This window comes from Podarcis melisellensis (genome assembly GCF_964234715.1).
Source record: "Podarcis melisellensis genome assembly, chromosome: 3".
NCBI lineage: Eukaryota > Metazoa > Chordata > Lepidosauria > Squamata > Lacertidae > Podarcis > Podarcis melisellensis.
In genome coordinates, this window is record NC_138530.1 from 88,781,769 (window position 1) to 88,805,793 (window position 24,025).

Genomic DNA, 24,025 nt, shown 5'->3' on the forward strand with positions numbered 1-24,025 from the left:
AATCAGAGGCAATCATAATGAATATAATAGTATTATAGAAGTAAATACAACTTCAAAATCATTCCCAATCATCACTTGAAACTTAAATGTCTTTGTGTGGTGCGAAAATTGATTTAAAATTGATTCAATGGAGTTGCAATATTTAAACAAACTACTAAGCTGTTGATTTGCATAATCATTCCTTTTATTCATTTATATAGCAAGATCAGCTACAAAAACCTCCCAGCTGACAACTTGTTTTGCTGATCAGGATTAGTGGGCGGGGAGATAATTAAATTATTACATTTTAATGATCTTTAGCATTGGCGTTTCCAAGTATCTTGTGGTTTGTGTTATATACCAGTAGATGTCACATTTATTGGTGTAATGGGACATCTACTGGAAAATAAAATCTCATTTAACAGCAATAGTTAGAAAGAATTAAATTCAATCCAGAAGGAAATAGAGCTGCCTTTGCATTAGTATGTCTTGGTGAGTTAATGATACTGTAACGTTGTGCTAACCTTTTGTTAAAAGAAAGAGCATTATGTTCAGAGCCTAAATAACTATTGTTGAAGGACATGGCTAATTAAATGTGGTTTCTTGCTAATTGTATCATGTTTTACACTAAAACACCCTCCTCTTCTTATTCAACTAACCATCAAATGAGGAAGTGCTTTTTTCTTGCATGGTGTGTTTTGCTGAGAAGTTGCTCTGTAGCTTTTAAGCAAGGACTCATGCAAGTGAGGTTCTGGGCATCACCTTCAACCTATGAAACAACTCTTATCCTGAAAGCAAAGGGATTCTTCTTGAGGACTTCAGCTGGTGGATTCCTTCATGCAGCTTTCTCTTTACTCTAACTAATGGTCCCTTTCTGATGGTGACAGTGGTGGTGGGAATCCCTCAGTCTGTGCTGCTGACATGCTGTAGTTGAAGTTTGTAAGTATTTGCAACTGTGCATTTTAACATTACAACATTACCTAATGTTTTAAAAGAATGGATTTCAATGTTTCTTGTTGCCTTATTTTTTTTGGCAGATCCTGAAGAATAAGGAGGCATTAGTACGTGGTGAATATTCTGATCTGGAGCAGCAGCAAAAAGAAGTAATGAGTGAGAACAGAAAACTTATGGAGAGGATAAATGAGCTTGAGGAGATGTTGGATGAGTTGAGGAAACAGAAGTTCCAGTTGGAAGTAGAACTTCCAAAAGCAAAGGCCGATGCAGAGAAAGAAATGAAGAAGCAGCAGACCAAAATGGAGGAGATTTCTCTCCAGAAAGCCAAGGCTGAGCAAGAAGCAAAGCGCTATCGCATGGAACTAGAGGATGCTCTTAAAGAGAAAGAAGACGCAGAGCAGGAGTTGGAGCGTGTGAAGCAGCTCGCTTTGAAGACTGAGGCTCAGAGAAGTATGGTTGAGGAAAAGTTCAGAGCTTTCAGAATGCAGCTAGAGGAAACTGCTGTGGCTAGAGATGCTCTTGAAGATAAGTTAAGAAGGAAGGACACCAATCTTCAAGATTTAGAGCAGCAAAAGAAAGCACTGATGGAGGAGCTGAGGAAGAAGACTGCTGAAGAAGAGAAGCTTGTGAAACTCATTAAGGAAATGGAACAAGACATGGAGTTTCAAGGTAGTCTAGTGAAAAGCAAGTGCAGAGAAAAGGAAATAACCGAAGTCAGAAGGCAAATTACTATAATAGGACAAGAAACTCTGTTGCCAACAGGTTCAGACTTTTTCAGAGAAAAGCAAGAACTGAAAAACATAGAGGAATTCCAGCAACTGGTGGATGAGCTAACATTTGCCAACAAAAAGTCCGAGAAAACCATCAAAGACCTAAAATACGAACTATGTGAACTTGAACTGCAGAATGCGTCTGCTGAAGAAAAGGCTCGCTTACTAAAAGAAAAACTGGATGATGCCAATAATTCTCTCAGGTGCCTTAAAGTAGAGCTGGATCAGAAAGAGCTGGTAGAGCAAGGATACTTGGAGCAGCTGAAGGAGCTTGACAGGCAGCTGCAGAAAACCACAGGCAAAGCTGAAGAGGTAATGCAAGAAGCCATGGATCTGAAGAAAATAAATATGAAGTATCAAGAAGAGCTGAGGTCACTTCAGAAGGAGAAGGCACTGTTAAAGATGGAGCTGGAAGAGTTGGCTAGGACACACACAAACACTGGAATTACTATTCAGCAATTGCATTCCCAAATCACTTCTCTTCAGCAAGAAAAAATGGCAGCTGAACAGAGAACTGTTTCAAGCAGAGGGGAAGCAACCAGCCTACAAGAACAGTTAAAAAAAATGCAGGAACAATTCCTTCAAAAGACAAGAGAAGAAAAAGAAAACCATCTGAAAATTCAAAGACTGAAAGATGATTTAGCAGATAGCAATCACTTAGTGGAAAAGTTAAAACAGAAGGTTGAGGAGCTTTCTAGATGGAACAGTGAGACCAAAATAATGATGACTGAAGTCCGGACTGATTCAGAGAAGATAATTCTTGAAAGACAAATTATTGACAGAAAAAATGATGAATTAAAAGCCCTGGCTGAAGGTTTCAAAGAGCAACTACGTATCACAAACGAACAACTGCACAAACAGATAATACTTGAGCAGGAGCACTTGGATCACATCAAGAGATTAGAAGATGAGCTAATAAAAGCAAAAGAATTAGCCGGTGAATTTAAGCAGAAATGTGACAGGGACAATGCTTATAACATGAATGCAGAGATGGAAATAAGAAACCTACGTACTCAGATGAGCACATTCACTATGGAAATGAAGATGAACGAGCAGAAGGTCCAGCAGCAGCAGTCCCATATCCATGAGCTCAATAGCAAGATGAAGAAGCTGCAAGATGACTTGCATCAGAAGACCTTGGAGGAACAAATGGCACGCCAAAATGTGGCTTTACTTCAGGAAGAATCAATTGCGTTCAAGCATTCTGCAGAAGAGTTTAGGAAGAAATTTGAAAAACTCTTGGAAACTCACAACATAGCGGAAAATGACATATCTGGTATCAGGATGGAATGCATCACCCTGCAGCAAGAAAACCACATGGCTCAAGACAACATTAGAATGTATAAACTTCAAATTGAAGACCTGCAAGACAGACTTCAGAAATCCCGTGAGCAGCTTCAGCAAGGCAAGCATGCAGAAATGGAGTATGTGCAGAAATACCGCAAAATGGAAGAAGAGTTACAAATGCAGAGGCGGACAGTAGAGAACTTGAAGCACCAAATAGACCTGCAGAAAAGAGATCACGGCAATCAGCTGCGTTGGTTTCAGAATGAGATCAACAAAAGGAACATCCAGTTAGACTTTGGGTGGAAGGGAAATGGCTTTAGTTACTTGGGAGACACCTCCCCAAGAGATTTTGAACATATTAACCTCTGTACGACCACATCTCCTTTATTAAGAAGGAGACACCTAAGTGGCTCAAGTTGCAAATCTGAACCGCTGGTTGCACAGAAGTTGCAAACAGTTGCCACTGATTCATTGCAACGAGAGAAGCCGTTCCAGTTGTCCGGAGTAACCCACCAACTGGAAAATGGAATAAGTCAACAGTCCTATGCCGAATATGTTTCCCAGACAAGCACAGAGTTTGAGATAACGGTTGATAAGAGCAACCCTATCACAAGAATTTCAGAAATAGATAAATTGAGAGACGGCAAACTCCTCAGTTCCAGGCTTGAAGAGAGTTATGAAGTGGGCTTAGGGAAGCGCCTGCATCCATTGGAGGTACATGGCACATTTGATGGCGTTTGATATTGCTTGGGTGTTGTTGTTACAACTTTCTGTTCTCCTGTAATCTTCATTGCTTTTCTGTTCTATTTCTATGTTTTCATCTTATCTGATATCGAACACTTTCTTACATCTGGCACGCATCAATCCGCATTATAACCCCAAGACATTTGTGCAGATGCAGAAGTTGCTTGCATGTGTGGAAGCAAAAATTTCACTCACCAACACCCACCAAAAGGTTCCCCATTTGTTTAAAAGAGGGGGCCCTACATACCGAAGAGCACACTTCTCTGCAAAATGGTGTTTGCCGGATAAAAGAGCAGGCAGAATGATGTGTCTTTACACCGTTCTCTGCCCACAGTTGTCCCCACACCCTATGATTTCAACAAGACATGAGGTGGAGGCAAAAAGTATACTTCTAACCTTAAAAGCTCCCCATCCAACTGCCGAATGATTTTTTTGTGGCCTACAGAAGTCCAAGATCTCTCTTAAGTATTGTACTGCACATACAACAGGCCTGGCTTCCTAGAATGAAGAAAGAAATTCACAAATCCAAGTTGTTCACATCCGCATTAGATTTTTTAAAGTGGTACTTGGACCAAAAAGGTGCAGTCTCTCATTTCGCCCAAAGGAGTGACCCTGTTCAGGGTTCTCTCAGCAGCTCCCTCCAAACTGGCCATTCCACTCTTCCCATGCTGTGTTTTGTTTTTCTTTTCCAGCTGCACTCTGTATTCCATAGCTACTGAGCATGCTCTGAGCATTGTCTCCTTTGAGTGTTTGTTTGGTTTTGCCCCCTTAGGTTTTAATATATAGTGCTTCTGTGAATCTTGGGGATTTCCTGCCTTCATTCACCACCTGAGTTTGCAATTAGAAGGGTGATGATATTGCTAAGAGATAGTTTCTCTTTTTACACTTTGCTGTCATTCCATCCCACTTTCCTTCTCAAACCAAATTCCATATTGCCAGGGTTAATAAAGTTTGCTGATTCTTAGTGTTTGCTGTTCATATTCTGCATCTCTCCCCCTCTCCCTGTTTATGGGCTAGATTAATAACTTGATGCTATTTTCTAAGTACAGTATCCTTCATTATGTCAAACAATTCCTATTTACAGAATCTCCAAAATGAAGATTTATCAAAGATCAGTGCCATCTTAGAGGAAAAGCAAGCCAAGGAGGTTGCTCTGATCCCCTCTGAATATGATAATATCAAATTTCAAGGTCTCCGGCATGATGTAACTGCCAAGCAGTTGATTGAAGTTAAACTTCTAGACCTGAGCACAGCTGAACAGCTTCATTCAGGAAAGAAGGCCATTGCTGAGGTTCAAAAAAATCTTGAGAATTTTTTGACTAAGCCTACTGCAATAGCTGGGTTGTATATTGAATCTAGTAAAGGGAAGGTCTCATTTGCTTCTGCAGCTAAGCAGAGAATAATTGAAAAAGCATCTGTGTTAGCACTGCTTGAAGCCCAGGCCGCCACTGGTTTTATCATTGACCCCACAGCAGGTCAGAAATACTCGGTTGATGATTCAGTTGCCAAGGGACTTGTAGATCATGAATACAAAAGCAGGCTTCTCGAGGCAGAAAAGGCAGTTTTAGGATATCTATTTTCTGGGAAAAAGCTGTCTGTTTATCAAGCAATTGAAACCAGAATCCTTGAAAGGCAGAAAGGCAAAAGTTTTATTGAAGCTCAGATAGCAAGTGGAGGTATTATTGATCCTGTGAGAAGTGTCCGTGTGCGTCCTGAAGTTGCGGTCCAACTGGGCTTGCTGAACAACACCGTTCTGAAATTTATATATGAACATTCCAGTAATAAAAAAGTCTTCCAGAATCCAAATAATAGGCAAGCCATGTATTATAATGATTTGCTGAAGCTGTGTTTACTTGATATCGGAAGCAAATGCTTCCTGCTCCCTGTTGGGGAGAGAAAAATAACCACTCCGTCTGCAGAAAAAATTCATAAAATATCTGTGGTAGATATTACAACTGGAGCAGAAATGACCTCCTACGAGGCTTATAAAAAGTCCCTGATAGACAAAAGTACCTACCTCCAGCTGTCAGGGCAAGAATTTCAGTGGAAAGAATCTACATGCTTTGATCACCATGGAAATTCTTACCTTGTGCTGACAGATCTAAAAACTGGGATGCAGTTCAACATTGACGAGGCATTAACTGATGGCAAAGTTGATAGAATGCTGGTCAGTCAATACAAGGAAGGGCAAATCACAGCCAGCGAGCTTGCGGATGTTTTGTTGAGCAATTCTAAACCACGCACAGATGTCAACAGCCCCATTGCTGGTGTCTGGCTGCCCGAGACAAATGAGAGAATGCCTCTTCTGAAAGCTGCTCGCAAAAACCTAGTGGAGAGAACCACGGCACTGAGGTGCCTTGAAGCACAAGCAAGTACGGGAGGTATAATTGATCCCTTTACTGGGAAGAGATATAGTGTGGCAGAGGCCTTGCAAAGGGAGCTGATTGATGAGGCGTCTGCTAAGCACGTCCAGCAGTGTGAACTGGTCTTTACTGGGATTATTCACCCTGTAACAAAGAGTGTTCTGTCAGCCGTTGAAGCAATGAACACAAATGTCCTAGAGAAAGAAATGGGCACTCGCTGCCTAGAGTATCAACATCTGACTGGTGGATTGATAGATCCCAAGTCTCATTGCAGATTATCGATGGAAGAAGCTATTAAAAGGGGCATTATTGATGCCGTCACTGCTACAAAGATGAAAAATGACAAATTCTACTTAAAAGGTATTACGTGTCCCAAGACAAAGAAGAAATTGACGTATAAAGAAGCCCTTGATAATGCAGTTTTTGACTGCCACACAGGGCTACGATTGCTAGAAGCAGCTGAGCTCATTTCCTCAGGAATTTCTAGTCTGTATTTTTCCTCACAGTCTTAATTTAACAATGGAAGTTATTAAATTGGCCTGCAGTAATTTAAACCATCTGGCTCATGGAAATGATTCCCTATGATTTAATTGGGTTGTGAAATAGGGTTCCTGGCTGATTTCTAAGCAGAACAAAGCATTTTGAGTTTGCTTATGTATAGTTTTCAGCGTACAGTAGATTTAACGTTGCTCCATGCTTGTAATTATGATGCACAATTTGATAAGAGTTAAGCACTTCTATGCCCCATTGATTTTGGTGGAACTTTAAGCTAATGCTTTAGTTCTCCTTGAAATCATTAGGACCTGAATGTACTTAAAACTATCCCTGAATTGATCCTCTATGTTGTATAAATGGTAGTAGCAGCTTGCTAACTGGGATCATTGTGGTAGCAATGTGTTGCAGAGTTGTTGTTGTTTTTGCTATTCCAGCTGCTCTTGGGAAATTTTCAGAAGTGAAACAATATGCTCTGTTGCATTTATATCAGTGTATGATGCAATACTATCCTGCAAAATTAAAAAAAATCTAGAGTTGGAAGGGACCACAAGTGTCATCTAGTCGAACCCCCTGCAATGCAGGAATATTTTGCCCAACGTGGGGCTCAGACCCATGACCCTGAGGTTAAGAGTCTCATGCTCCACTGACTGCGCTATCTCCATTGATTCAGCCAAAGTTAAACAGGGAGCTAAGTATGGAAACCCTCCCATTGAAGTCAATGGCACTTGAATATTTGTGTAGAACCTAATATGCAATATCATAAATAGATTTGACAGGATACTTGTTTGCCGGTGCAAAGTTTACTGTGGTGTGGGTTCTGTCATAAAGACTGGATATTCTTCTAACGGCATGTTTACATGGAAGCAAGCCTCTCTGTGTTAGGTGGCGGTTACGCCTTTGTAACAGCACAGTGCACCCCATGTCTACTCAGAAGAAAGTCCTGCTGAATTTAATGGGTTGTAGTCCTTAAGTGGGGATAGTATTGCAGCCCAAGTTACATGGAGATAAGATTCTCAGTGACACTGGAAATTTCAGAGAAAATGATAGACTTCTGTTACATGATTATTATTTTTCTGGTTTTCCTTCTACTACATGATTCTTTACATTAAAAAAAAAACCCATATTAAACTTAAACCTGAAATCGGCAATAAAGTTGGCTACAAAATTAGTAATTTTCCTTCTCAGGAGAAACATGTAAGATGCTATGTTAATTGCACAGGATTGAAGTATGTTATTGAATTTCATTGTCTTCTTCAACAACATAATAATCCAGAACTGGGTGTACATCTAATGCAAAGGCTGAGATTTAGAGTGTTTTTCCTGGCAAACCCTTGCTTAGATTTGGCTTGTGCAGTGGTGGCTGGGAGGTTTCTGTAATGTGAGTTCCATCATCTATGTATATGAATGTGTTTATATGTATCATAATGGCTATCTTAGTTTTTTCAGATGTTTTGAATTAATTACTTCAATTACTTTTTTATTATTGTTTACCTTTTTTTAAAAAAAGCATGCATAAGAATGACTGTGGTAATGGGGATAAAAAAGAAAGAAAGTAGAAATAAAGCTCATTATCTGGCATCTTCCACAATAAAATTTTTGACGGTGTAACTGTTTTTCGGGTTGGCTGTAACCTTAATATACCTACAATTTTAAATATATATATATATATATTTGCAATGCACATTGTTCATCAGAAGTCAGTGGAAGAGGAGAAGAAAGAACACGTCGAAAAAGCTGGGGACTTACTGAAATGGGTTTCAAACATCACCAAGAGCCTCGGCAAAGGCGGAGGAGAAAAGTCTGAAAAAGCAGATTCTCCTAAGAAACAGGTATTAAAACACTGCTTGAGAATAGATGCTACCAGATGCATGACACAGTGTTGTTTTATCTTTAAAGTGCCAAATGTGGCACAAGAACATTTCATTGTATTCAGCTTATATTTTACTCAAAGAAAACCCATTGAACTTCCTGGACCTAAGTTAGTCACGCCTATTGATATCAATGGGTCTGCTCTGAGTAGGGCTGGCATTGGATACAACCTTCACTTTAAAGTGCTTAAGAACAAATATAATTTACATACTAGCGTTTTTATTTAAATTCACCAGACTACATAACTAATACATGGGTGTTTTTTCCTGAAAGACTACATTCAAGACAAAAAGGAGAAACAGTGTTTGGACAATAATATTCCCTACTTATGACGGGAAATGATAATACCTTCATTCCTTTCCCACCAGGTGTTCCTGGCTAGTCCTTTGGGTGTTAATATGGAGGTGTAATTTTTTTATAAGTTACAGGAGTTGTCAACCTTTGAGGCCCATTCAGAATTCATAGAGTGTGTACTATGGGCATGATCCATTTGTTTTTTTAATCTCTTCCAGGTCAGCACATGCTAACCCCCCCCAAAGTTCTTTTACATGGGTTCTAGGTAAAAGCTTGTCTGGTAGAATAGAAACAATCCTCCTGAATTTGCATGAGTTTACATGGGATGCTGCCCACAAAAACCTATCAGATTAAAGCTTACAGTAATAGGCTATATTAAAAATCACAAATCTGGCGTTTGCTAGTATCACAGAAATCTGGATCCAAAGCACTGCTCTTCATATATTTTCACAGTTTTTACAGAGGATCACAGCAAAACTATCAGAGTAGACGAAGAGGTGGCACACGATTTAGTTATGGTTTTGCAGGGATCTCCTGCAGTCAACAGCCACAAAGCTGGCACCAGATCCATGATTTTCATGGTTTAGACAGTGGCAACAGATGTGACATGTGATTTGATGGTGGTTAGGTAGGAGAAAATAAAAAAACAGTTTGGAAAGGATCATTTCCCCCACTTCCTGACTCCTGTAGCCTCCCCATTTTCTCCCACTGGCCACTCCCATTTTCTTCCTTTCAGTCATCCCCATTTCCCACCTAACCAGGTGCTGAATTGAACCTGTAGAACTAACAGAGGAAATGGGAAAGAGAATGACTCTTCTTGTTTCCTCCTTCAACTCCATTGATGTTTCAAGAGGGAACCTCATGATGAAGGGGGCAGTGAGACAGGGTGTGTATCAAATTCTTCATGGGCACAAGGGGGCATTCTCAAGGCCACCACTACCTTGGAAACTCCAGGGACCTCATAAAACCCAATGATTATAGGCCCAAATCACATTGCTTTCCCCAATTTATTAGGGAGTATCAATCACACAATTTAAGTTTATTATATTTTACGCTACACACACACACCCCATTTCCAAATGTTACACTGTATTCAAATAAGAGGTGGGGGGGGATATTGGAGGCTGAGTAGAACCTGAAATCTCACATCTGCCAAGCGTGTAAGAGTTAACCTCCGAACCAAACCCTTGAAATCTGCAGTCAGTCCTGTACCAGCAAGTAATTTGAAGAACTTAAATGATACAATATTTTACTGGTCCCATTGCATGATGCCGAGAAACTCTTCAGTCTTTCATACTTGTGCCTAATATAACTGGACATGCATGTGTCCACATGCATATTAAACACATGGAGAAAATGCTACACATGACATTACTCAGCGTAGTTTGTCCTTGAGTGCAAGCTGCTGCTTCCAAAAAATGCCAGGACAATCGGTGGGCAATCTAGATCTGGAACCCTGGCTGTGGGTGGAGTTTAACCTGTTGCCCCTCCTATGTTCCTGATCTTGGGGGACCCCCAGTATGTGGAATTTGCATTGGAGGAAAAGATCTCCCATTGTTACGGACAGATGTTCCCCCACTCTGCAAATTGCAGACACATGGTGAGATCCAAATCATGGTCCCAGCATGAGGCAAAAGGTTAAATACTGCTCCTCCCCCCCATCCATCTCACCACGGTCCCATTCTGAATTGGGCTTCCTGTCCTGGCAATTTGTGAAAGAAAAAGCTTGCAGACAAGTACAAACTGCCTGGTAAATTGACACGTATCTTTTGGTGCATTTAATTGTATGATTTCCAGAGAAAATTAGCACCAAATAACGAAACACTTTTATATTTTCATTAGAAAAGCCCTTGCTTGCAGTTTTTTATAGATACAAAAAAGCCACTTACTGAAATCCGCCTCATCGTCATAACGTACAGTGACTAAGAAGCAGTTTTAAACCCCAGGGTTTGCATTCCCTCTTCACCATGAGGTTAAAATGGGCCACCTGTATCACACGGCAATCTTTTTCTTTCTGTCTAGTTCCTGTAAATTGTGGCTTACCCAGTATGCTAAATAGCATTTGTAAGGGGGCTATCTTGATTATCTGTATCCATCGTAGTATAGAGTAGCTCCAAGGTGCAGAGATTGTGTGCACCAGCAGAACATTTTCACGTGACTTCTGTGAGCAATTATTGGGTGGTGCTCACAATGAGTAAGACTTCTTCCGGTACTCAGAACAATTTTGGAACTATTACAACAAGGTGATGCATTTTAGTTTAGTATATCAAAGCATGGTTCCATGCCCTGTATCCATATACTATGTACCCCATGTAGCACTTTCAAAAAAGAAATCTGAAATAGACTAGACCAGAATTAATCTGATTAGATTCACTTCTGTCAGTTCTATGGGATAAGAGAAAGCAGGGATACACTTAAGAATTGGGAACCCTCATGGTTGAAAAGGTGTGTGTGTGTATAAGGCTCATCCACATTTTCAGCTCTGGTTAGAGTTGGCAATCTATAACTTTTATCCTTGATTTATGGAGAGTTGCATTTAATATTGTTTGAGAACTCCTGGTTTGGAAATACTTGAGAATAAAAGATCAGTATCCTGGGTAACTATACCATTCACACAAAATCCACAAAGGAAGTTAAGTGAAGTAGTTGATTTAACTTATTAAAATACTGAAAACGATAGCTTTGAAATTGCATAGACCTCTTTGGTTGCAAGACATCCTGGGAGGGAGTAATGTCAGAGTATTTGACTTCACACATCAAGGCTGTTCTTAATCTAGTAGTTGATTATTTACAAACTGTCTAAAACAACGTGGGGAGCATTTGGTCCTCCATATGTTCCTGAAATACAACCTCCAGTATCCCTGGCCATTAGCCATTCCTACTGGAGCTGATGGGAGTTGTAGTGCAGCAACATCTCGTTGGAAGCAAAGACCAGAACAGTTTAGACAAAAGTTTTGAAGAAGGTCACCTAACAAATGTTTTTAATAGTGGGTGTCCGTATTTATACCTGAAATTAATTATGGTTCTCGTGTTCCCAGTAATCTATAAACACAACCTTAGTGTTTCATAACCAAGCATGTATTTATGGCTCATTAATAAGGGACAAGTTGGCTAAAAATGGATTTGCAATATAGGCTATTGCTGTTATTAAAGATACATTGGGTTGTACCTGATGCTGCTGTCACACATGCTCAAAAGACTTCCCTTCGTACAATAGGCTATTTTGTGTTTTTATCTTGTATTTTCATACTGTGAACTGCCCGGATATCTGTGGATGAAGGGTGGTATACAAAAGAATAGTCTTGCCACCCCCTCTCCCCTGCAACTCCCTGTGCACCCACAAAATCTGTTTCAGAGGGTTGGGGGACCATGCAAGGTGAGGAAGGGGAAGTCTCCTTGCACAAGCAGAACACTGTTCATACATCTCTGGATACCACCCATTATGCCCTTGATAATGTTCCTGAAATGCTCACTCCTTTCTCACCTTTTTGCTTTACCCCCGCCCCCTTTTTAAATTTATTTCTAGAATGGAGTTGTGAACATATTTTCCTCCTTTTTTCAGATATCTTCTGACGAATTGTTAACCAAGAAAGAACAGATATCAGAAGCTTTGCAAACAACGCAGACGTTTTTAGCAAAACATGGTGATAAGTAGGTTCATTGTGATTATTGCACTTTAAAATTAGTCGTGCCCTTTCAGAATTTGTGTTGAGGACGAGTTTCAGCCATTTCTTATATAAAATCAGTGTGCAGGCAGCAGATATCCTCTAGTTTCAGGAGTTCTTATATGAAATCTGAAACAATGGGGTGTGGGTAGGTACTGCCCCTTCTACCTTATAAATGGCACCTTACTTAATTGAACTAAAGCAGTTTGCATTAATTAATGGTGGTACTAATAATTGCACTGCTTGTTACCAGTGTATCCCTGGGAATAACTGCCCATATGACCCGCCACCACTGCCAAGTTATCAGCTTACAAAGCAAACCTTGTCTCCAGGTCTGCTGGAACATGTCCTCATAGCATGATGTTGAATTCCACCCTGTATGTTTATTTCTTGAGAGAACAACTAATGTTTAGAAATTGCTAGCACTTCCATTCACATCTTCTATTCCCCCTCCCAAAAGAATGACAGATGAAGAGAAAAATGAAATGGAAAACCACGTGAGGTCCCTGCAAGAAGGTTATAAACTGTTGTCCAATGAAGATTTGAAGCAGTTGCAGCAGGAACAAGATGCAGATAATGAAAATGTGGATGAAAAGGTAGTCAACAGTTTGAGTTATGTTGCTGGCTGTAGTATATATGCTTTTCTGAATCTGATCCATTGCATGGTTTTGGAATTCTGTATGAATACTAAAAACAAAAACCTGCACCGAATTGTGTGTATCACACAAACAAAATCAGAACTAAATGAATGACAGCTTTCGATCGGTTTGTGGAATTAGAATTATAGCTGAGTGTCTATAAATGGACAAGTGGAAAGTTGTATATGAACAGGCTTTTATACCTTGTGTCTTGCATGAACTAAGAGCATAGAATCATACATCACTTAACCCTTCTTTTTAAAAGCCATACTTTGAATTCTGACAAACGTCTGTACTTCAGAAACATGACACCACGTGGAAGTTCCATAGCCTCTCTACTCTTCTATATGCTCTCTGATAAGTATTTCAGGAAGTATGCCATTAAATTTCAACTGGGTACATCGTTTGGAGTTTATAGTCACATTAACTATGAGATAATACTTTAAGATCTATTACATTTGACACTGCCTTTGGAAGGCATTACAAAATGCCTGAGAGTATATGCAAAGGAAGACTATTCTGCACATACTTCTTAAATGTTGTTCCTAATGGATGACTTTTAATACAACACAGTTGCAGTGCATTTAAGTAGCTACAATACTTGATCCTTATGTGTTTGGGTGTCTATGTAAAAGTGCTGTATGCTGTAAACATGAATAGCATGTGTGTTTTTGTACCACATACTGTTTCCTCAATATATGCTAACTTCTCACAAAGCACATAGATAGCATGACAGTTTGCCTTTCAGGTACGTGTCTTTTTTGCTCACTATGCAATCATCTACTATTTTATCTTCCACTAACCCTCTTGGTGTATGCAGAGCATAGGCTTTTGGTGTACCGATGCATGTTGTGTTTCAATCTTTTATCACACCGTGTGCTGTTGAATCACTGACATCACTTCTGCATTGAACTGCTAACATTCACAGTTTGGGTGGAACTCTGGTAAGTAAGTGACTTTATATTGTACATATATCATATTAAAATTCAAAGTATTAATCATTTACCATTCATAAAATGCTGACAATTCATATTTTTATACTCACTTTTAGGAGGATAAAGTTATAGCTGGCATTATTGATCAAACAACTGGAGATATGTTTTCAGTCTTGCAGTCAATTTATAAAGGCCTTATTGACTATGACACCGGAATTCAGTTGCTTCAGAGCCAGCTCATTTTATCAGATATAATTTCACCAGCCCTGGGAAGAAGTTTTGACCTTGAAGAAGCCAAAGCCCATGAACTTGTTGATGACCAAGCTGTATTGCAACTACAAGGTTTACAGAATGCTAAAATGGTCATTTCAGAACTGCAATCAGCAGCACTCCCAGTTGTAGCTGCTTTGGAACAGGGTTTAATTTCAGAACCTCTTGCTATTAAAATTCTTGAGATTCAGCTTTCCAGAGGACACCTAATGATACCAGCCACGGGAGAACAGCTGACTTTGCACAGAGCTTTTCAGAAGAATCTGATCTCTGCAGCATTATACACTAAACTCCTGGAAAGACGTGACATGAGCAAAGACCTTATTGACCCCAACACTGCAGAGAAGATAACCCTTGAGGAATTGCTTGAAAGAACTGTAGTACATAGAGAAACAGGCTTGAGGCTCTTGCCTGTGACCCCTCAAGAAAGAGGCAAAATAACACTAAAATGTGGAAGGAAGATAACTATTCTGAGAGCAGCTCATGAAGGACTCATAGAGAGGGAGACCATGTTCAGGCTCTTAGGTGCCCAGCTGCTTTCTGGCGGCATAATTCATCCTGATACAGGACACAGAATGACTGTTGAAGAAGCAATGAGAGAAGGGGTTATTGACCAGGATGCTGCTTGTGCTATTTTGACTCATCAGCTTCAGACAGGTGGGATCTTGTGTCCAAATTCATCAAAACGTTTGTCTGTAGATGAAGCTGTGCAGTGCAACCTGATCTCTTCTAGTAGTGCTTTGCTGGTACTACAGGCACAACGAGGCTTCATTGGACTCATCTGGCCACATAGTGGGGAAATATTTCCTGTATCTACATCTTTGCATCAAGGCATGATCACTAATGAGCAGGCCTGCAAAATTCTAAAGGGGCGGCAAAAAATCGCAGCACTCTATATTCCAGAAACTTGTGAAGTGATCAGCCTGGATGATGCAGCCCAGCAGGGAGTCATAGAAAGCAACGCTTCATCAATTTTGAACAGTGTTACCCTACCTGATGAAATGCCTAATGTGGAAGATATACCGTTGCCTTTGAAAAAAGCGGCAAGATGGCTCTCGTCTTGTGAACTCCAGGCATCCAACCAACATGCTGATGGGAAGGATGTAAACACTTCTGACACCAGTGAGCCCATACCTTGCCACTCGGAACAAACTCAAAAGCTATTCATGTCTTACCTAATGATAAATAGTTGTATGGATGCGAACACCGGTCAGAGGCTTTTGTTGCATTGTGGTGACTTAAATGAAACAGTCAGCCTGTTAATGGGTGGCAGTCGTTCTGAAAATAATACAAATGAGACTGAGGGGCAATTGTGTTTAAACACAAAAGCACAACATATTGAGCAACAGCCCAAAGGGGCAATGTTTAGTGATCTCACTAGCAATGTTTCAGAACAAGATACAAGTATTCAAAATATATCCAGCAGCAATAAGAGGGAGGCATTTTGTAAAGATCACCAGAATGACATAGTCTCAGGGAGAAATGGTTTTCATATTGTGGCTCGTGCTTCAGAGCAGTCAGAATGTGTCACGAATAGATCTGGAAAGGAAATCAATCCAGGTCAAAATCTTGAAAAAGAAAATGCACTTGGAAGTTTACTGAAACTTCCAGAACAAATGCCAGTGGAAGGGTATGAAAATTTAACTGACCAAGCAAACGCTGAAAATGCTGAAATGAAAACATCTGTTTCAAACTGTTCACAAGGACACCTTCCTCCAATAGTAAATGAAGATAACATTTGCATAGTAGAGGGGGAGAACATTAAGGGGAGTGAAAACGACTCCCCAGGCATCTTCAGTAGTGTTTTGGATGCAAATTATTCTTCAGCTATTAAGAAAGATGAGAAAGCTCAAGCAAGCACTAACGTTTCACATCTCATGGACAACAGCCCGCAAAAATGCATGCCTCAGGTTTTGCAGATTGAAGAAGGCATTATGCTAATGAAGAACAATGTGAAAGATGAGGTAAAAGATGACTTTCAGGATAGTTTATACACTAGTATAGAACCTGACCAAAAATGTTTAAATGAACGCACTAAGAAAGAATTAGAGACTTGTAATGAGAGTGGAGTATTGCAAGCGGAAACGAATGTCACCCCAATATTGCATAACATTGATGATAGGAATGGCAAGTTGCCATTAGAAGACCACTCTATAATGCATGGTGCATGTCTTCATATGAATGATAGGCCACCACGAGAAGACATTACAGATAGCTATGGCAATTCACAATTGGAAGACCATGCTAATAAATTTGCTGGCTGTCTATTGGAAAACTACACCAGCATACAAGATGCATTACCATTGGAAACTAGAGTGCATACACATGACAGTCAGTTACTGGAAGATTGCACCAATAACTATAGCATGTCAGTCCTAGAAAATACTTCTAATGGTGATTCCCTCCTGGAAGACACTGTAAATTTGATCCATGGATTATTACAGGAAGAACAGACTGAAAGTGGGCAACCTGTAGAAAATCAGATGAATATCAGTGATGGAGAACAACCCATAGATAAGGCTAATATATGTAGTGTATCTTTGCTTGATGACCATACCAGTTCTGATGGCATTGCACTGTTGGAATATCATACTGTAGATAAATATATTGGACCAATTCAGAGAAACGGTGCTATTACTCATGCTGGATGTCCACTCAAGGATTCCATTGATACAAATGCTGGGCTCCCAGTAAAAGTCACTACTGACACTCTCGATGGGTCATCCATTAAAATCAATACTGATAGTGAGTCCACATCACCTCTGGAAGTCAGTGCTAGTATGAAGCATGATGAACCACCTGTGAATGACAGCAAGTCAACATTTGAATGTGGCTCGCTAGTTCTGGAAGGCAATAACAGCAAGCAATCTGAGCTGTTGCATAAAAGAGAACATAGTACTCAGTCAGAAGATCCTTGTGATCCAACTCAACATAAAGATCGCAGTGAAACCTGTGATGCTCTGCAAATTGATCATAACAATGGTACAGTATGTAGCTCAGACAGAATAAACAAAGGTGACTCCTCTGTTGTTAAAGAAGATGCTACTCCAGAGCTCGTCCACAGTGCAGTAGCCATCAATGGAGTAGCAGACGAGTTGCAAGAAAAAGCAAAATCTTCCACGGGCAACCTAAGTAAGGAAGAAGAATGCATTCTGTGCTTTAGTGAAACAAGTGACTCTGATACACTTGAAATTATAAATATGGCAGCATTCAATGCAAGGCTACTAGGCACAATTCTAGAAGACAAGGCAGAAAGCAGTAGAGATATAGAAGATAATGGTCAGAAAAAAGAAAGGGAAGAAAGTAAAGAGATTGACAGCTCCCTGGAAAAGTTGGATGAAGCTAAAATGCAAAGAGGTGAGCACAAGGGCATTAAAATGAAAGAAGATGACTCTGAGAGTGAACATGAAAGCATATGTATGGATGACAGTGATGATGATGGCAGTGGCAATAGTGATGATAATGGCAGTAGCGATAATGGTGACAGTGGGGATGATTTTGAAGGTTATGATTATGTGGATTTTGATTATGATACTTATGATGAGACAGATTATGAAGATGAAGAGGTATTGGAAATGCATTACTCTCAGTGCCATGATAAAAACATTGGGGTCCAGGTGTCTGCACTTTCAGAGGCAACAGGAAACAATGGTTTACAGTGCCCTGAAAGCTACAGTGCTAATGAATATCAAAATTTAGCTGATGTTGTTAAAGAAAACATTCAGGACCTACCATGTAAAAGTAAAGAGGGAAGCCAGCAAGAAACAGAACAGGCTTCTGACCCTTTCATGCAAGACAACCTTGCATTACAGAACAGTCAAACCTCCCAATTAAGCATAAGCAATGGTGCAACATCAGAAGACGCAATTGGAACAGAAAATATTAGTGCCAAGTCTGATATACCTTCTCAAAGAAACTTACACGCTGAACACAGGGAAGCTAAAATTCTTGATGATATATCAATGCCATGTTTGAATTGTGAGAAAAGACAAGAAGTAGATAATGGAAAACAAGCATCTACCAGTATGCCACATAGTCAAGTAGAAATTGGTGCGCTGAAACAAAATAAAAATGGAGTGTGCATTCTGAAGGAAGATCATATCCAGGAATCAAGTGGAAGCCTTAGGGAGCCTTATTCATCAGTTATTAAAAATGGTTATGAAATTACTGCCTCATATGATGAAAAAATAAGTATTGCTCAAACTTCAAATAAGCCCACATTGGTTACAGACTCCAATGGCATTGCTAAAGATGAATCAGTGCACTATGTAGAGGGGTTTGACCTCTCTACTTATTTAAAACAAAGTGCGAAAGATATAATGGCCAAGGATATCTTAGCAATGAGAGAGAATGGTTCATCTTACCTAAAGGAAGGTGAAAGAGACAGTGAAGAGAATAGAGAGGAGCTAGTGGTATCAGGAAGTGGAAACTGCGAGGGAAAACAGCACCTAAAAGAATTGCACCCCAAACAACAGCTGTTTCCTTCATCAGTTGTATCAGAACCCACAAGAGATAAAGTTAGCAGAGAGGCTAGTGCTCATTCCAAGGTGTATCATGATGAAAGCTACAAATGTGATTTCAACAATATGGAGCGTGTTGAAGCTATTGGAAAAGTAGGGAGCAAGGTTGATGAAACAGCTTCTGGAGAAGATACATGTGTAATTGGATCTTCTTATAGTACTTTAGACACCAGAGATGATAGCCAGAATAGCTATGAGCAGAAAGCACATGAAGCAGAGGTCACTCAAAACAGTAGTTTGGGGAAGCCTACTGAAGATGACATTCTAGACCATGAGCCTACTTTCTCTCAAAATGGCATCCAGATAAAAATGCAGCAATCACTAAAAGATGTGATGCTTTCTAATTCTGCCCCAGTCAATGATCAGGAAGTTGTTTTTCCTGAAGTGCCTCCCATATTACCTAAAAGCTTAACAAAAATACTTAAAGGAAATATAAAAGATGTTTACTGCAAGCAGGAAGAGGAACCTTTAAGTTATATTTGCACAAAAGCTTTAATGCAAAATTTACTTAAAATGGTTGATAGCACACACTGGGAAAACGAGGACCCTGCCAAATCTGCTGTCCAACATAGAAGTGAGGATACTAGAAGTGCCTCAATGGCTGCTTCGTTGTGCATACATGCAAACGAACCTAATTCTAACCCACCTATTTGGCTTGATAATAGAAGTCCTGATCTCCTCCTCGATATACTGAAACAAGACCGCTGCAGTCAAAGAAATGAGAACACCCGTGAGACAAGGGACATGAAGGCCCAGACAGAAAGAGAGCAGCAGAAAAACGCTTCTCAGCATGACCATGCCTTTCCCATCTCAAGAGAAACTACAAGTTCATCAGGATTAAAAGCAGAAACTGCTGGAGAGAGTACTGAAGCATTCAGTAAGGCTCTTGGTTCGAAAGGATACCCTCAGCCCGAGAAGCCATACCAGCAACCAAAAAGCTTCTCTGAAACCTTGGAAACAGAGGACTCTGGACCAAGACCTGATTCAAAGAGCATGGTGAGTAGCAACTTACAATTTTTGTCTTAAGTAAAGACACGTAAAACAAATGAAAAATTTATTTAGTTCATTTTGGTGCTTTTGCTTGTTAGCATAATCAAAACATGGCACCTATATTACCAGTATGCACTGAATCACCTATCGCAAGGAATTGAATGTCCTCTGGTTAACATCATAGTAGAATCACAGATGAACATTTAAATTGCATCTCCAGGCTTTTTTTTTTTAAAAAAAAAAAACCCCACACATCGTCCTTTTTGTTTTTAAAAGTGATTTCCTGCTACTGTGTTGATAAGTTCTAGTTACACTAAAATGACAATAATATTTTCAGCAGCAATGCTCTTGGTACTTAGAGAATATGAGGAGACATTTGACAGTGGTTCAAGATATGAAATTTCTCTTGGATGACCTGCAGCCCATCAGCAATGACCTGGAAGACCTAAAAATACAACTTGAGCAGTTAGAGGTAAGCTTCTTATCTGTAGAGAGAGAGAAAGCGAGGTTAAATAGTGAGGTCAGATGTCATTAGTACTAAGTCTCTATATGCTGATTTTCCATGCAAAATAATATATTCAAAGTAGCTCATAAGACCCTCAAAACACAAGTCATCAGAATAAGAGTATAGTTAAATATGTATTATCTGTCATAAATATGCTAAATCTATTTGACAAATCATAAAAAATATACTTAACATTAGCCAGTGATCATCACCCCACATTTCTCTCACCCAAAGGCACAGAAATGTGCACCCATTTGTCATCTAATACAAAACAATGGAACAGCACACTCTTGAGTCCTTTCCCCACCGATCCCATTTACGGGCTTGGGCTACACATTACACTCTCTCCATGGGTGATTCTCTCTCTATGGTGCATGCATTTTGTAGTCCATTCCTGCTAATTTGTAGGAGGAAGAGAGAAGAGAGCATGGTGAGCCTGGCCACAATATCTAAAGTTAAGGTATCCCTGGGTAGATGGATGCTGAGATGAAGGAAAGGGGTGGTGCAGCAGTGGTTGGAGGAAGAGCTATTGCCATAGTATAAAAAATGATATGAGCAGTGTGGCAGGTGAGTGGGGAATGAGAGATAGCAAAATAAAGAGATGTGTATCTTGGGTTCTAGGGTCAATTTATCTCATTTGTGTGGCCATTTCCCAAGCTTCCCAGGGCAATTTTAGGTGGGGTGACCCCATTTTATTCTTGCATCAGCCCTGTGAGGTGGCTAGTGACTTGCTGAGTGCCCATGAACATCATGACTGGGTGGGGATTTCAGGTCTCCCAGCCATCTCTAGGACTAATGGTACTTCTCCCTAAAATGCAGAAGTTTCTTCTTCTGTCTTGCACGCAGTGCTACTAATTTTAGGCAAGACCTTAATGCACCTCATCTGTATTTATTTATTTTTGTAGTCATTTGAATCAGGGCTTGCTGGCTTTGCTGTTACTCTGCGAAAAGATATGAAGTTAGCAGAAGAGTTTCTAAAATTTCAGCACAAGGATGTTCCCAGAGCACAGCTTGTGGATCTAAAAGAAAGCTATGAATGTTTGGAGAAGGATTTCTTTGGGGTCTGCGAAATGTCTTCAAATCGAGCAAAGCAAATAGTCTTGGCAGTAGACTCTGAAATGGTAGGTTCATAGCCCACATCTATTTTACTTCTATAGATTTTTAACCTATCCAACTCCAAACTTAGATTTAGTTCAACCATTTTAAACAAAACCAAGTGTAAAATTCAAATAAGTATTGTAAAATGGTTTTGCATACGTGGTGACAAATTTATTGCCTGATACTAGCTAGCTGGAACCCATGCTCTAAAAGTTTGTTCACAATGAATGATCACTTGCAGCACAATCCTGTGCGTGCCTCTGTGTTCATTGGGGCTTATTTGTAGGAAAGTGTGTGTAGGATTGCAGATGCATTCCTTCTGAATCACAGCGAATACAAAAACTTGTGCATCCATTGATTACTTGAACATCAAATGATGATGTGCATGTGTGATTCAGTGATCATAGATCAGCACCGCAGACAAGAGCTTTCTCAAACAATTCATTTTAATGTTTTCATGTTCAGTTGTGTATCCATTGATTGTGGTGGTGGCGGCGGTAGTAGTAGACTTATAACCCACCCTGCACTAAATAGTCTCAGAGCACGTTACAAAAATACCAACCTAAATTGATAAGCATGTGTACATGAGTTTGTTCTTAGTCTCATTATTTAGTGAGTTTTGAAAGAAAAGGAGTTCCATTATCGTGAAATGGTAACTGGGATTGGAAAGAATTTGCTGTCTCCTAAAGATTTTTTGTTAGATAAGTGATATAAACCTTTTGCCCATTGTTGAAGTGTCAGAATTAAATAGACTTTGCGTATGCAAATGGTATCATCAGCAAAGTGTTCTTGTAGATCTAAAATATGCCACATGTATATAGTGGAAAAAATATCTCCTTATTTTACCGATTATGTCAGTAGCTTTGTTTCGCTGTCATCTAACTGAAATCTTTTGGTTTGGTTTTCATTTTAGTTTGGTTTAGGTCTGTTGTCGGATAAATATCTTATTTGAACTTCTTTTCCAGGCTAAACTTTCAGTGCTTCATCAGAAACATCTAGTCAAGCTGCAGGAGTTTACAGGTTGGATTGAGGAGAAGAGTGAAATAATGAATAATCTCAAAGTGGATACATGTGATATAGAAGATGTGAAGCAAAGGTTTCAGTTACTCAAGGCATGTATCACTTGGTGCCTAATCTGTCAGTGACTGTTAACTTCTAGATATGATGTTTTGTAGCTGATGTCCACTCTGATTCAGTACTAGTTACTGATAACCTACATGTTCAAAAGTAGTGATAGTTTGGGTGATCATTGTTAGTTCGGATAGGCAGTCAGGTTTTGTGCAAGTAACACTCCTATAGTTTTAACAGAATGCTTACAGAAGTTCTGAATCTCAATAGTAGAAAATAATTCTTCCTTGAGGTTGGTGCTAGGCTCAACATCAGAAAATGCTGTCAGTAAGTTTATGATTTAACTCATTATCAGTCACATATTTTGCACATATGTCCACCAAGACTGTAGCAAACACAGCCTCAGTGTAATTCCCTTCAGTGCAATGATTCAAAAATAAAGGGTGGAGTCAGCAGAAGACTTGAACAACAACTTCTGCTGATGCAATGGGGTTTCCCCCCTCTCCTCCCCAACATTACACTTAACATTATGTAGATCTGATGTTGCGAGTCAATGAATTTGAGGAAGGCTCAACAAACCTAAACGTCTAGTAATATTCTTTAATAGATTCTGGATTATGAACTGATACAGAGTGAATTCCAGATCAGATATCTGAATGATTTAAAAAAAATCAGTGAGTGAGCTTAACCTTTTATCAAATGATAGGGCAGGCTTCCTCAATCTGGTGGCCTCTAGATGATTTGTAACAATTCCTATTGGCCCAATAACCATGCTGACTGAGGCTTATGGAAGCTGCATGCCAAAACATCTTGAGAGCATCAGGTTGGGAAAAGCTGTTGCAGGGTTTTTTGTGCTAACTATTTTTATTACTTAATTTGCAGGACCTGGAGAAAGAGTTTGAATGTACAAAAATGCAGTTGGAATCCACAGCACTTGATATTCAGTTCTTCATTTCTGAGCATGCTCAAGATCTTTCCCCAAACCAGAGCAAGCAGCTCTTGAGGCTCTTGAATACCACACAGAAGCGCTTCCAGGAAATGCAAGAGACAATAAGATCCCAAGTCAACCATTTTGAAACTCTCTTACAGACAGAACAAGTTCTTGTTGACCAGAAGGTTTGCTTCTGTGTGTGATTGTGTGCTTAGCATGACACTGAACCCAAGTGGAGACGTGACAAAATGTTGAAGTGCAGAAACTGTACTCTAGCTGAGATCGAAAGCAAAAGAATATGGTGTGCCTATCCTTCAGAATTCTAGAGCCACATGATAAATGTTTGAGGGACCAGTTGTGTGCTTCCTTCAACAGCAAGTTTTGTTTCAACAGCAATATATAGAAATGATAAAATGCTTTACCCAACAGTGGGTAATGATTTGACTTTGACTTTAAAGCTGAGTCATAAACAAACTAATAAAGCTGAGGCAGCAGACCTAGGACTTCACATTAGACTTTGGGTGTCTGTTGAAGAAGGATGCTTTGCCATCTAGTTCAGGAATCTAACCAGCTCCCTGTCCCAGGAAGCAACAATGGATGCCTCTGTGATTTGGGGAAATCACTCTGCGACTTGCATGCTGCCCTTTTGT

At 39.8% G+C, this 24,025-nt stretch overlaps 3 protein-coding genes across 28 annotated transcripts in view; all 3 read left to right on the forward strand.

Moving 5' to 3' along the window:
* Positions 1 to 24,025, forward strand: part of LOC309366917 (dystonin-like) — a 301,144-nt gene that overhangs the window by 161,578 nt on the left and 115,541 nt on the right. For all 26 annotated transcript variants that reach the window (XM_081905876.1, XM_081905879.1, XM_081905865.1 and 23 more), the window contains 3 exons: positions 8,287 to 8,421; positions 12,318 to 12,406; positions 12,881 to 13,016. In XM_081905876.1, the coding sequence (XP_081762002.1) occupies positions 8,287 to 8,421; positions 12,318 to 12,406; positions 12,881 to 13,016 (360 nt within the window). The remainder of the gene's footprint in view (positions 1 to 8,286; positions 8,422 to 12,317; positions 12,407 to 12,880; positions 13,017 to 24,025) is intronic.
* On the forward strand, positions 3,727 to 8,200 carry LOC309367034 (desmoplakin-like). The gene has a single exon (XM_081906270.1). It carries the CDS (start codon positions 4,795 to 4,797, stop codon positions 6,607 to 6,609), a length of 1,815 nt encoding a protein of 604 aa, XP_081762396.1. The 5' UTR covers positions 3,727 to 4,794; the 3' UTR covers positions 6,610 to 8,200.
* Positions 13,722 to 23,578, forward strand: LOC309366272 (uncharacterized protein; the record flags this gene model as incomplete). Its single annotated transcript, XM_081904725.1, has 7 exons — positions 13,722 to 14,002; positions 14,110 to 19,779; positions 20,111 to 20,245; positions 21,184 to 21,399; positions 22,342 to 22,492; positions 22,608 to 22,660; positions 23,327 to 23,578. The coding sequence occupies exons 2-7, from the start codon at positions 14,155 to 14,157 to the stop codon at positions 23,576 to 23,578; spliced, it is 6,432 nt and encodes a 2,143-aa protein (XP_081760851.1). The 5' UTR covers positions 13,722 to 14,002; positions 14,110 to 14,154.